Below are 14,155 nucleotides of genomic sequence, written 5' to 3' on the forward strand. Positions count from 1 at the left end.
CATAAAATCAAATTCCATTTACCCACTGCTCTGTGTTTATTATGCAGCCTGCTACCTGACCCTGCATTGCAAGCATTCCAATGTAATCAGAAAGGTTTCTGCTGAAATGAATCTTATCTCAGTCAGCCTGGCTCTATTTGGTATATTGCTGACAAGGACGCTTGACATCTCCCCTCCCACAATCCTGCTCCTCACTGATTGGCTGAGGGCAGTTCAATGTGACACAAGACTGAGAAGGGAGCAGATGCTGAAATATGATCTATGCTGTGCTTACATGTTTACAAAGCAAGTAAGATATGACAGTGCAGTTTTTCTAGGAGAAAAAAAGTGAGGAAATGACATCAGGTTTGGCTTCAGTCAGAGGGAATAAAAATGCAAAATGCCAGGAACAGTTTCCTCTTTATTTACTATTTAACATTCACCAAAATAAAAAATTGGGCAATACAATACATATGCTAAGTAAATAGAACAAGTATTTATCTACTGTACTTATATGTGTGTTTTTCCCTGGGATAGTATGGCTGTCCCTGCTGCTTTGATGCTTTACCAACCAATCTACTGGAGCAGCATGAAAGAGTCCTCAGGATTCTGTGTAAATATGCTGCCATGTGCATCTAGCAAGAAATAAAAGAAACATTGGGAAAGAACACTCTTGGCCAAAACATTTCCCACACTCTGTGCAATAATAAAATTACTCACCAGTGATGAGAGAAGGATAAGCAGAACTGAACAAGCCTGTTATTGGCTGCTGCACTCTCCTCACCATCCCTACTTCTATCTATGTTAGGAAGATGGATATCAGTATGTTGTGGCCAGTTCAGGTTCACTAAAGGCAATGCTACGTTTCATTGACCCTTACTTATCTGTGTGAGATCTCTCATGTATAACAAGATATGATTTCTGTGCAAAACATTTCCCACACTCTGCACATGAGTATGGCTTCTCACCAGTGTGAGATCTCAAATGTCTATCAAGATGTGGTCTCCGTAAAAAACATTTCCCACACTCAACACATGAATGTGGTTTCTCACCAGTGTGAGATCTTTCATGTATAACAAGTTTTGATTTCTCTGCAAAACATTTCCCACACTCAGCACATAAATAGGGCTTTTCTCCAGTGTGGGATCTCTCATGACTCACAAGATTTGTTTTCTGTACAAAACGTTTCCCACACTCAGCACATGAATATGGCTTCTCACCAGTGTGAGTTCTCTCATGTATAACAAAATTTGATTTCTGCACAAAACATTTCCCACACTCAGCACATGAATATGGTTTCTCACCAGTGTGAGATCTTTCATGTATAACAAGTTTTGATTTCTCTGCAAAACATTTCCCACACTCAGCACATGAGTATGGTTTTTCACCAGTGTGGGATCTCTCATGAAGGCGAAGACTCGATTTGTGTGCGAAACATTTCCCACACTCATTACATAAATGGGGCTTTTCACCAGTGTGGGATCTCTCATGATGGAGAAGATGTGATTTATATGCATAACATTTCCCACACTCAGCACATGAATATGGCTTCTCACCAGTGTGAGATCTTTCGTGTGTAACAAGTCTTGATTTCTCTGCAAAACATTTCTCGCACTCAGCACATGAGTATGGTTTTTCACCAGTGTGGGATCTCTCATGAAGGCGAAGACTCGATTTCTGTGCGAAACATTTCCCACACTCATTACATAAATGGGGCTTTTCACCAGTGTGGGATCTCTCATGATGGAGAAGATGTGATTTATATGCATAACATTTCCCACACTCAGCACATGAATATGGCTTCTCACCAGTGTGAGATCTTTCATGTAGAACAAGCAGAGTTTTCCATAAAAAACCTTTCCCACACTCAGCACATGAATAGGGCATTTCTCCAGTGTGAGATTGCTCATGTATGACAAGTTTTGATTTGCATACAAAACATTTCCCACACTCAGAACATGAATATGGCTTCTCACCAGTGTGTGATCTCTCGTGCCTGACGAGCGCCGATTTAGACAAAAAACATTTCCCACACTCAGCACATGAATAGGAGTTTTCACCAGTGTGAGATCTCTTATGTATGACTAAATGTGATTTATGTACAAAACATATCCCACACTCAGCACATGAATATGGCTTCTCACCAGTGTGAGATCTCTCATGTATAACAAGATTTGATTTCAGCACAAAACATTTCCCACACATGGAACAGGAATGAGATCGTCCAGCAGTGGGAGAGCTGTACTGGGTATGAGGCCCCTCAGGGTTAGACATGTGAGGGGAGTCTGTGGGAATATTAGGGGTAACTAGGACCCTCTCATGAGAACTCTGATGTTTGCAAAGGTATGCTTTATACACAAAACATTTCCCACACTCAGCACAGGAATAGGGCTTCTCACCAGTGTGTGATCTCTTGTGTATGACAAGTTTTGATTTGTATACAAAACATTTCCCACACTCAGCACATGAATACGGCTTCTCACCAGTGTGAGATCTCTCGTGTAGGACAAGCTGTGACTTCCATGCAAAACATTTCCCACACGTGCAACAGGAATAAGATCCTCCAGCAGTGGGAGAGCTGTACTGGGTATGAGGCCCGTCAGGGTTAGACAGGTGAGGGGAGTATAGGGAAATATTTGGGGTAACCAGATTATCGTCAGAAGACTCTTTTCCAATGACATCATCATCCGTTGTACAGTCTGTGGATAAAGAGAGACGAGTCCTTGAAAGGTTCCTGATGCCGGGACTTTATATTACATTTGCATACAATTCAGTTATTTGCATCTCATTCACCCTCCCTACAGCTAAAGCACTGGCCATACATGGAAAAGCAGTAAACTGCAGAGTTTTACACTTGTGACAACAGACCTATATGTACTTACAGTGGAGGAAATAATTATTTGACCCCTCACTGATTTTGTAAGTTTGTCCAATGACAAAGAAATGAAAAGTCTCAGAACAGTATCATTTCAATGGTAGGTTTATTTTAACAGTGGCAGATAGCACATCAAAAGGAAAATCGAAAAAATAACCTTAACCACCCTGGCGTTCTGATTAAATCGCCAGGGTGGCTGCGGGAGGGTTTTTTTTAAATAAAAAAAAAACTATTTCATGCAAGCCCACTAGAGGGCGCTCCGGAGGCGATCTTCCGATCGCCTCCGGCGCCCAGAATAAACAAGGAAGGCCGCAATGAGCGGCCTTCCTTGTTTTGCTTATATCGTCGCCATAGCGACGAGCGGAGTGACGTCATCGACGTCAGCCGACGTCCTGACGTCAGCCGCCTCCGATCCAGCCCTTAGCGCTGGCCGGAACTTTTTGTCCCGGCTGCGCAGGGCTCAGGCGGCTAGGGGGGCCCTCTTTCGCCGCTGCTCGCGGCGAATCGCCGCAGAGCGGCGGCGATCAGGCAGCACACGCGGCTGGCAAAGTGCCGGCTGCGTGTGCTGCACTTTATTTGATAAAAATCGGCCCAGCAGGGCCTGAGCGGCAGCCTCCGGCGGTGATGGACGAGCTGAGCTCATCCAGACCGCTCAGGAGGTTAAATAAAAGATAGCAACTGATTTGCATTACATTGAGTGAAATACGTTTTTGAACCCTCTAACAATAATAGACTTAATACTTAGTGGAAAAACCCTTGTTTGCAAGCACAGAGGTCAAACGTTTCTTGTAATTGATGACCAAGTTTGCACACATTTTAGGAGGAATGTTGGTCCACTCCTCTTTGCAGATCATCTCTAAATCCCTAAGGTTTCTAGGCTGTCTCTGTGCAACTCTGAGCTTGAGCTCCCTCCATAGGTTTTCTATTGGATTAAGGTCCGGGGACTGACTAGGCCACTCCATGACCTTAATGTGCTTCTTCTTGAGCCACTCCTTTGTTGCCTTTGCTGTATGTTTTGGGTCATTGTCGTGCTGGAACACCCATCCACGACCCATTTTCAGTTTCCTGGCAGAGGGAAGGAGGTTGTCGTTCAGGATTTCACTATACATGGCTCCGTCCATTTTCCCGTTAATGCGATTAAGTTGTCCTGTGCCCTTAGCAGAAAAACACCCCCAAAGCAAAATGTTTCCACCCCCATGCTTGACGGTGGGGACGGTGTTTTGGGGGTTATAGGCAGCATTTTTCTTCCTCCAAACACAGCGAGTTGAGTTAATGCCAAAGAGCTCTATTTTGGTCTCATCAGACCACAGCACCTTCTCCCAGTCACTCACAGAATCATTCAGGTGTTCATTGGCAAACTTCAGACGGGCCTGCACATGTGCCTTCTTGAGCAGGGGGACCTTGCGAGCCTTGCAGGATTTTAATCCATTGCGGTGTAATGTGTTTCCAATGGTTTTCTTGGTGACTGTGGTCTCTGCTAATTCGAGGTCATTCACTAACTCCTCCCGTGTAGTTCTAGGATGCTTTTTCACCTTTCTCAGAACCATTGACACCCCACGAGGTGAGATCGTGCGTGGAGCCCCAGAGCGAGGTCGATTGATGGTCATTTTGTGCTCCTTCCATTTTCAAACAATCGCACCAACAGTTGTCACCTTCTCTCCCAGCTTCTTGCTAATGGTTTTGTAGCCCATTCCAGCCTTGTGCAGGTCTACAATTTTGTCTCTGACATCCTTGGACAGCTCTTTGGTCTTTCCCATGTTGGAGAGTTTGGAGTCTGCTTGATTGATTGAATCTGTGGACAGGTGTCTTTTATACAGGTGACTAGTTAAGACAGGTAAAGAGAGGGTGGTGGATGACACCCCTTGGTGCGATCAGGCCCCTGTCGAATATGCTCAGCTGCTCCCAGTATAACCACTATAGAGAAAAAATGAAGAAGAAGGGGCGCTTTGAGTCTTCTACCAAAGTAATACAGCGCTGCTGTTGGGCAGGTCTCACCTGATTCAGATGTGGCTGGCACAGCGTACGCAGCCTCAGCACACTTGCGTCCCACTTGGCCGAGTCGGGGACCAGGCTCACACACGTAGGGGCGGATGTGACGTCACGTCCCGGCGTCCTCCGGGGTCTGTAGTGATGGAAACCAGGACGCTCACCCGGGGAGCGATACACGGAAGTGAACTATCCAGTAAGCTGCTGCGGACGGAACTCCGCAGTTTGGATGGGAAAAAAGAGGTGCATTCAAAGATAAAAGTACAATTTATTAAAACATAGTTACATAGTCTTTTTAGTTGAAAAAAAGACATACGTCCATCGAGTTCAACCAGTATAAGTACAACACCAGCCTGCTCCCTCACATATCCCTGTTGATCCAGAGGAAAGCGAAAAAACCCTTACAAGGCATGGTCCAATTAGCCCCTAAAGGGAAAAATTCCTTCCCGACTCCTGATGGCAATCAGATAAAATCCCTGGATCAACATCATTAGGCATTACCTAGTAATTGTAGCTATGGATGTCATTCAACGCAAGGAAAGCATCTAAGCCCCCTTTAAATGCAGGTATAGAGTTTGCCATAATGACTTCCTGTGGCAATGCATTCCACATCTTAATAACTCTTACTGTAAAGAACCCTTTCCTAAATAAATGGCTAAAACGTTTTTCCTCCATGCGCAGATCATGTCCTCTAGTCCTTTGAGAAGGCCTAGGGACAAAAAGCTCATCCGCCAAGGTATTATATTGCCCTCTGATGTATTTATACATGTTAATTAGATCCCCTCTAAGGCGTCTTTTCTCTAGACTAAATAAACCCAGTTTATCTAACCTTTCTTGGTAAGTGAGACCTTCCATCCCACGTATCAATTTTGTTGCTCGTCTCTGCACCTGCTCTAAAACTGCAATATCTTTTTTGTAATGTGGTGCCCAGAACTGAATTCCATATTCCAGATGTGGCCTTACTAGAGAGTTAAACAGGGGCAATATTACGCTAGCATCTCGAGTTTTTATTTCCCTTTTAATGCATCCCAAAATTTTGTTAGCTTTAGCTGCAGCTGCTTGGCATTGAGTACGATTATTTAACTTGTTGTCAATGAGTACTCCTAAGTCCTTCTCCAAGTTTGATGTCCCCAACTGTATCCCATTTATTTTGTATGGTGCTAGACCATTAGTACGTCCAAAATGCATGACCTTACATTTGCCTACATTGAATTTCATCTGCCATGTATGTGCCCATATAGCCATCATATCCAGATCCTGTTGCAATATGACACTATCTTCCTGAGAGTTGATGATTCTGCACAATTTTGTATCATCTGCAAAAATAGCAACATTGCTCACTACTGCATCTACTAGGTCATTAATAAATAAATTGAAGAGCACTGGACCCAGAACAGACCCCTGTGGGACCCCACTGCTAACAGTCTCCCATTTTGAGTACGATCCATTGACCACAACTCTTTGTTTTCTGTCCATTAGCCAGTTCCCTATCCATGAACACAGACTCTTCCCCAGTCCTTGAATCCTCAACTTTTGCACCAGACTTTTGTGGGGAACAGTGTCGAAGGCCTTTGCAAAGTCCAAGTATATCACATCTACAGCATTTCCAATATCCATATTAGCATTCACTACCTCATAAAAGCTGAGCATGTTAGTCAAACAGGACCTGTCTTTAGTAAACCCATGTTGATGCTGAGAAATAAGATTATTTTCTACTGTAAAGTCATGTATAGTATCTCTTAGTAACCCCTCAAATAGTTTGCATACAACTGATGTTAAGCTTACAGGTCTATAATTTCCTGGATCAGATTTTTTGCCCTTCTTAAATAATGGAAAAACGTGGGCTGTACGCCAATCCACTGGGACTCTGCTAGTTTCAAGAGAGTCACAAAAGATAAGATAAAGGGGTTTATCTATAACTGAACTTAATTCCCTTAGGACCCGAGGATGCATGCCATCCGGGCCAGGTGCCTTGTCTATTTTTAATTTATTTAGTCTTGCCTTCACTTCTTCCTGCATTAAGTATTTAATATTACAGTTAGAAGATTGAGACTCTTCCGCCTCTGTAGTTTGCAACAGTGCTGTTTCTTTTGTGAAGACAGAAGCAAAGAAAGCATTTAATAACTCTGCCTTACCTTGGTCATCCACCATTGAGTTCCCACCCTCATCCTTTAGGAGTCCTATACAGTCAACCTTTCTTTTTTTAGAGTTAATGTACTTGTAAAACTTTTTTGGGTTAGATTTGATATCCTTAGCGATTTGTTTTTCAGCTTCAATCTTTGCCTGTCTAATTTCTTTTTTACAATTTTTATTGCACTCCTTATAATTGCTTAGTGCAGCCTCGGTCCCCTCCTGTTTTAAGACCTTATAGGCATTCTTTTTCCTCTTCATTTTATCTTTAACCTTTCTATTCATCCATAGAGGCCTTTTTTTATTCCTAGACATTTTGTTTCCATATGGGATATACATACTACAGTATTGATTGAGTATAAGTTTAAAAGCTTGCCATTTCCCTTCAGTGTCTTCCCCTTGTAGTACATTATCCCAGTTCACCAAACTTAGTGCCTGCCTAATTTGATTGAACTTTGCTTTTCTAAAATTCATAGTTTTAGTGGTCCCGCTGCCCCGTGGCCTATCAGTCACCAGATCAAACGTTATCATGTTGTGATCACTATTTCCCAAATGTTCTTGAACCTGCACATTTGATACATTATCTGGTCTATTAGAAATGATCAGATCCAGTAACGCATTCCCCCTAGTTGGTTCAGTTACCATTTGAGTCAAGTAATTGTCCTGTAGTGCTGCCAGAAATCTGCTGCTTTTACCAGAATGGGTAGCCTCAATACTCCAGTCAATGTCTGGAAAGTTGAAGTCGCCCATAATTATGACCTCATTTTTACTTGCAGCTTTTTCAATCGACGACGCGTTTCACGAAGGCTCACCCTCCGCTTTATCAAGTTCATAACATGACTCTTTTTACCTTCAGCTGCGGGGAACAGCGATGGGGACGAGGTTCGCTCCGGCCTTCGCTAATTTATATATGGGTTGGTTGGAGAAGCAGTATGTATGGTCTGACACCAACCCCTATAGAGCGAGCCTCGTCCTACATCGCCGCTTCATAGATGATATTATATGTATATGGAGTGGTACGGCGGATAGCCTCCAGGGATATCTAGAATATCTAAATAAAAATGAACTGGGCCTGTCCTTCACCATGGAAACTGATCCCTTAACTGTCCACTTCCTGGATCTTCATATAGAGATAGATTCAGTGAGTGGAAGGATTAATACAACTAATTACTTCAAGCCTACTGACAAAAATGGCTATTTAGATTATTATAGTTCCCACTATAAACCATGGCTTAAAAACGTACCGTTTGGTCAATTCAAACGATTGCGACGTAATTGTACCAGAGACGAAGATTTTCGGGTACAATCGGGTGTCCTGACATCTAGATTCCTGGAGAAACATTATCCAGTGTCTCTGGTGGAATCAGCCCAGAACCGAGCCGCTGCCCTGTCACAACAGGAATGCCTAATACCTAGAAGCCCCGCTGCGAAGACTTTGACAGAAACCACTGAATCAATTTCTAATTGTTTGCCTATAGTGGTTAATTTCTCAGGACAGGCCCAGGAATGTAGAGAGATTTTTAATAAATATTGGTCGGTCCTACTTAGTGACCCTATACTAAGACAGGCCCTCCCCCCAAAACCACGGATAGTCTACAGAAGGGGGAAAACAATCAGGGGACACATTGCACCCAGTAGGCTACCCACATCCAGTTCACCTGACAAAACCAAAACACAGACTATAAAGGGGTCCAAAGTAGGATGTTATGCATGTAGATCTAAACGCTGCCTCTCTTGTAAGACCGTAAATGATGGGGCACGCACATTCAAAACAAATTCCTCGATTGAATTCAATATAAGAAGCCTATTAACATGCCAAAGCCCGTATGTTATTTATCTCTTGAGTTGCCCATGCGGGCTCTCATATGTGGGCCGTACCATCCAGAAGTTTCAAACAAGGTTGAATAAACATAGATCTAACATAAAGAAGGGGGAACTAAATCATGGGGTATCCAAGCATTTTCTTCAAGTCCATAATAAGAACTTCAAAATCCTGAGGGCCACCATAATAGAACAGGTGATACACCACAATAAATACGAAAGTTATCGCGTCTTATTTAAACGCGAATCCTTTTGGATTTTGAAACTGGGGACCCTCGAACCGGGGGGCCTAAACAAATGTCTAGAGGAAATGAGCAACCTACATCCTGTTGTACGCTGACCGTGGGTATACACATATATGTAATAGTTTGTGCCCATTGGGTCTTAAGGGTTTCCTCCATCGCTTTTCCCTTCCTGTCCCCCCTATTTTATCCCGCCCCCCCCCCTTCCTTTTCCTTTCCTCCCTCCCTACTTTTTCCTCTTCTCCCCCCCCCTCCCACTATATATACCCCCATTTCTCCATTTCCTTCCCTCCCCCATCCTGCCTTTTCCCTTTTTTCCCCCTCTCCTCCCTTTCCTTTTCCCATAATCCGTCCTTTTTTCATCCCCCCCCCCCCCCTTCCTATCTATACAGGATCTTCTCAAAAAATTAGCATATTGTGATAAAGTTCATTATTTTCTGTAATGTACTGATAAACTTTAGACTTTCATATATTTTAGATTCATTACACACAACTGAAGTAGTTCAAAGCATTTTATTGTTTTAATATTGATGATTTTGGCATACAGCTCACGAAAACCCAAAATTCCTATCTCAAAAAATTAGCATATCATGAAAAGGTTCTCTAAATGAGCTATTAACCTAATCGTCTGAATCAACTAATTAACTCTAAACACCTGCAAAAGATTACTGAGGCTTTTAAAAACTCCCAGCCTGGTTCATTACTCAAAACCACAATCATGGGTAAGACTGCCGACCTGACTGCTGTCCAGAAGGCCATCATTGACACCCTCAAGCAAGAGGGTAAGACACAGAAAGAAATGTCTGAACGAATAGGCTGTTCCCAGAGTGCTGTATCAAGGCACCTCAGTGGGAAGTCTGTGGGAAGGAAAAAGTGTGGCAGAAAACGCTGCACAACGAGAAGAGGTGACCGGACTCTGAGGAAGATTGTAGAGATGGACCGATTCCAGACCTTGGGGACCTGTGGAAGCAGTGGACTGAGTCTGGAGTAGAAACATCCAGAGCCACCGTGTACAGGTGTGTGCAGGAAATGGGCTACAGGTGCCGCATTCCCCAGATAAAGCCACTTTTGAACCAGAAACAGCGGTAGAAACACCTGACCTGTACTTGACACTGGACTTCAGGCATTTTGGCTTTTCCCTCTCCCCAGTCTTTCTCCAGACTCTGGCACCTTGATTTCCGAATGACGTGCAAATGTTGCTTTTATCTGAAAAAAGTACTTTGGACCACTGAGCAACAGTCCAGTGCTGCTTCTCTGTAGCCCAGGTCAGGCGCTTCTGCCGCAGTTTCTGGTTCAAAAGTAGCTTGACCTGGGGAATGTGGCACCTGTAGCCCATTTCCTGCACACACCTGTATACGGATGTTTCTACTCCAGACTCAGTCCACTGCTTCCGCAGGTCCCCCAAGGTCTGGAATCGGTCCTTCTCCACAATCTTCCTCAGGATTCGGTCACCTCTTCTCATTGTGCAGCATTTTCTGCCACACTTTTTCCTTCCCACAGACTTCCCACTGAGGTGCCTTGATACAGCACTCTGGGAACAGCCTATTCGTTCAGAAATTTCTTTCTGTGTCTTACCCTCTTGCTTGAGGGTGTCAATGATGGCCTTGTGGACAGCAGTCAGGTCGGCAGTCTTACCCATGATTGCGGTTTTGAGTAATGAACCAGGCTGGGAGTTTTAAAAGCCTCAGGAATCTTTTGCAGGTGTTTAGAGTTAATTAGTTGATTCAGATGATTAGGTTAATTTCTCGATTAGAGAACCTTTTCGTGATATGCTAATTTTTTGAGATAGGAATTTTAGGTTTTCATGAGCTGTATGCCAAAATCATCAATATTAAAACAATAAAAGGCTTTGACCTACTTCAGTTGTGTGTAATGAATCTAAAATATATGAAAGTCTAAATGTTTATCAGTACATTACAAAAAATAATGAACTTTATCACAATATGCTAATTTTTTGAGAAGATCCTGTATATGTATGGTTCATTATACCCCCTAACTAGCCCCTCTTGGGAGTGTAGTTCTTAGTATGTTTTGGGAGCTTTGTGTGGTGTATATATGTGTATTTTTTTTGGGGGGGGGGGAGGGAAATATGGTGTCAAATAGATGTAAGGCCTTTTGGCATTGCATGGTGCATGGTAGCTCTTTAAGATTGACATTTTTTTCTATATACAATTATTTATATATTTTATAAAAAGGTTTTTATAAAAAAAAATTATATATATGTAATTTTTTCTACATGAGAGCATTATAGCTCTACTTTTTACTTTATATATAGCCTTATTGATAACAGAAATGCTCCTATAATGGGAACATTACACTGCTAGACCCCCTCTTAGGATGATTAAGGTACCATTGCCCCTGCCCATGCTAAGCCCATTGGCTAACAAGGACCATGTATGATATAAAAAGGTGCATTTTTAAATATGTTATGAACTTGATAAAGCGGAGGGTGAGCCTTCGTGAAACGCGTCGTTTTAATAAATTGTACTTTCCCAGTACTTTTATCTTTGAATGCACCTCTTTTTTCCCATCCAAACTGCGGAGTTCCGTCCGCAGCAGCTTACTGGATAGTTCACTTCCGTGTATCGCTCCCCGGGTGAGCGTCCTGGTTTCCATCACTACAGACCCCGGAGGACGCCGGGACGTGACGTCACATCCGCCCCTACGTGTGTGAGCCTGGTCCCCGGCTCGGCCAAGTGGGACGCAAGTGTGCTGAGGCTGCGTACGCTGTGCCAGCCACATCTGAATCAGGTGAGACCTGCCCAACAGCAGCGCTGTATTACTTTGGTAGAAGACTCAAAGCGCCCCTTCTTCATTTTTTAGTTAAGACAGGTGTCCTTAATGAGGGTGACTAATTGAGTAGAAGTGTCTAACCACTCTGTGGGAGCCAGAACTCTTAATGGTTGGTAGGGGTTCAAAAACTTATTTCACTCAATGAAATGCAAATCAGTTGCTACCTTTTATTTAAGGTTATTTTTTCGATTTTCCTTTTGATGTGCTATCTGCCACTGTTAAAATAAACCTACCATTGAAATGATACTGTTCTGAGACTTTTCATTTCTTTGTCATTGGACAAACTTACAAAATCAGTGAGGGGTCAAATAATTATTTCCTCCACTGTATAGCAATAAATCTGTGTCATGTTTGTAGAGCAATGTACTTTTGCTTACACAATTATTATTACCATTGTATCCTTGTGTCACGCATATGCTCCTTTTTCATGTTCCTAATTGTCAAATAAATATATTTTGGCATTACGCAACTCTAAATTATAGGAAAAAATATTTGGCACACCAAAACTACTAACACTGTAGCTGCAAGCAAAGGAGGATCCGCAGTCACAGCGAAGTTGTAAAAGCTGATATTCTTTATTGAAAGACGCCACAAGAATGACACATATAAGACCACAGAATGACTGACGCGTGTCGGGTTCAAAATCTGCCCTTAATCATAGTCATACAAATTCTGAAAGAGGCGGGGACTTTATAGCAGAAAGAGAGGGGAGGGGAAAAGGACCCCACACCCAGTCGATCCGAAAAAAGCCACAATTCTATTCTTCTAGCTAATTCTTGTCACCCCATACACACCATTAATGCCATACCGACAGGTGAATTTGTCAGAGCAATCCGTAATTGCTCCACTTTGGAGAGTGACGATAAGGAGTGCAGTCTGATCGAGTCTAGATTGCGGCAAAGGGGATATACAGATAAGCATTTAAAAAACAGTCGTAATAAGGTGGCCAAAAAATCCAGGACAGAGCTTTTGGATAGTAGTAAGGACAGACATAGACGAACAGGGAAGGGTGTTGTCACGTTTGTAACAGAATATAGTTTAGAATACAAAAACATTGTTGACACCATCAAGAAATATCTTCCAGTTTTACATTCAGATCTCAAATTAAAACAAGTTCTGGACGCAGGGTGCCGTTTCTCATCTCGTAAAACACGCACTGTAGGGTCCCTCCTGTCTCCTAGCCTTTTTAGGTCTCCGGCCTCTATACGTACCCCGACCTGGCTAAGAACAGTAGGATCTTATCCCTGTGGTTTCATCACATGTCACTATTGTAGGTGTCATCATAGAGGTACGTCCATCTTCTCATACACCGCTAATAAGTCTTTTCCTATTTTGCAGTATATCAATTGTGACACTAAACATACTATTTACGTCATTTCGTGTACCAGCTGTCACATTCAGTACGTGGGGTACACCACCCGCAATCTTCGAGCGAGGATAGGTGAGCACTACTGTGCGACTAGCTGGAACACATTTAAAAAATCTGCTGTTTCCAAGCACTTTGAGAACTGTCATAGTGGGAATATGACCTCCTTTAAATTTCAGGGTGTGGAAAGAGTGGTCTCCCCATTTGGGGGAGGTGACCACCAGAAGCTTCTCCTCAAACGAGAGGCTTTCTGGTTTCATCGTATGGGCACCCGCTCCCCTGATGGCTTAAACACCCGTTGCGACATCAGCTTAGTATATGACAGTTAAGAAGGATTTTTTTTTTTCAGTTGCCAGTTTTTCTATTTACTTGTACTCTTTGTATGAAATTTTAATATTCAGATGTTTTTTACAATTTTGCTACATTTTTGCACTTTTGTAATGATGCATTATGTCTATCTAGCTATTCAGCTGTCTTTTATTACAAGATGTATTTTGTTCCCTTTAAGGGGTTGTGGCTTTTTTTGGATCGACTGGGTGTGGGGTCCTTTTCCCCTCCCCTCTCTTTCTGCTATAAAGTCCCTGCCTCTTTCAGAATTTGTATGACTATAATTAAGGGCAGATTTTGAGCCCGACACGCGTCAGTCATTCTGTGGTCTTATATTTATCATTCTTGTGGCGTCTTTCAATAAAGAATATCAGCTTTTACAACTTCGCTGTGACTGCGGATCCTCCTTTGCTTGAATTTACCTGTGGCTTGGCTCACCTGATCCTGCACCCGTGGAGTATCTGCCTTCTGGGGGTTCTAGAGCGTCTGGCCTTCCATTCCTGTAACACTGTAGCTGGATGTATATACTTACATACTGTATATACTCCTATACATAACTCACCCCCTACTGCGACCAGTCTGTGTACAGTAATGTACAGTGACCTTTGTCAACTTATTGCAGACTACGAACACTTA

The 14,155-nt window shown here is 42.8% G+C and overlaps 1 protein-coding gene across 1 annotated transcript in view; it reads right to left on the minus strand.

Moving 5' to 3' along the window:
• Nucleotides 1-382: 382 nt before the first annotated feature.
• LOC137562104 (uncharacterized) overlaps nucleotides 383-14,155 on the minus strand; it is a 99,370-nt gene continuing 85,597 nt past the window's right edge. Inside the window, exon 13 of the mRNA XM_068273441.1 lies at nucleotides 383-2,678. Coding sequence (XP_068129542.1) covers nucleotides 856-2,678 — 1,823 coding nt within the window. The 3' untranslated portion in view covers nucleotides 383-855. The remainder of the gene's footprint in view (nucleotides 2,679-14,155) is intronic.

This window comes from Hyperolius riggenbachi, chromosome 3 (assembly GCF_040937935.1).
Source record: "Hyperolius riggenbachi isolate aHypRig1 chromosome 3, aHypRig1.pri, whole genome shotgun sequence".
NCBI lineage: Eukaryota > Metazoa > Chordata > Amphibia > Anura > Hyperoliidae > Hyperolius > Hyperolius riggenbachi.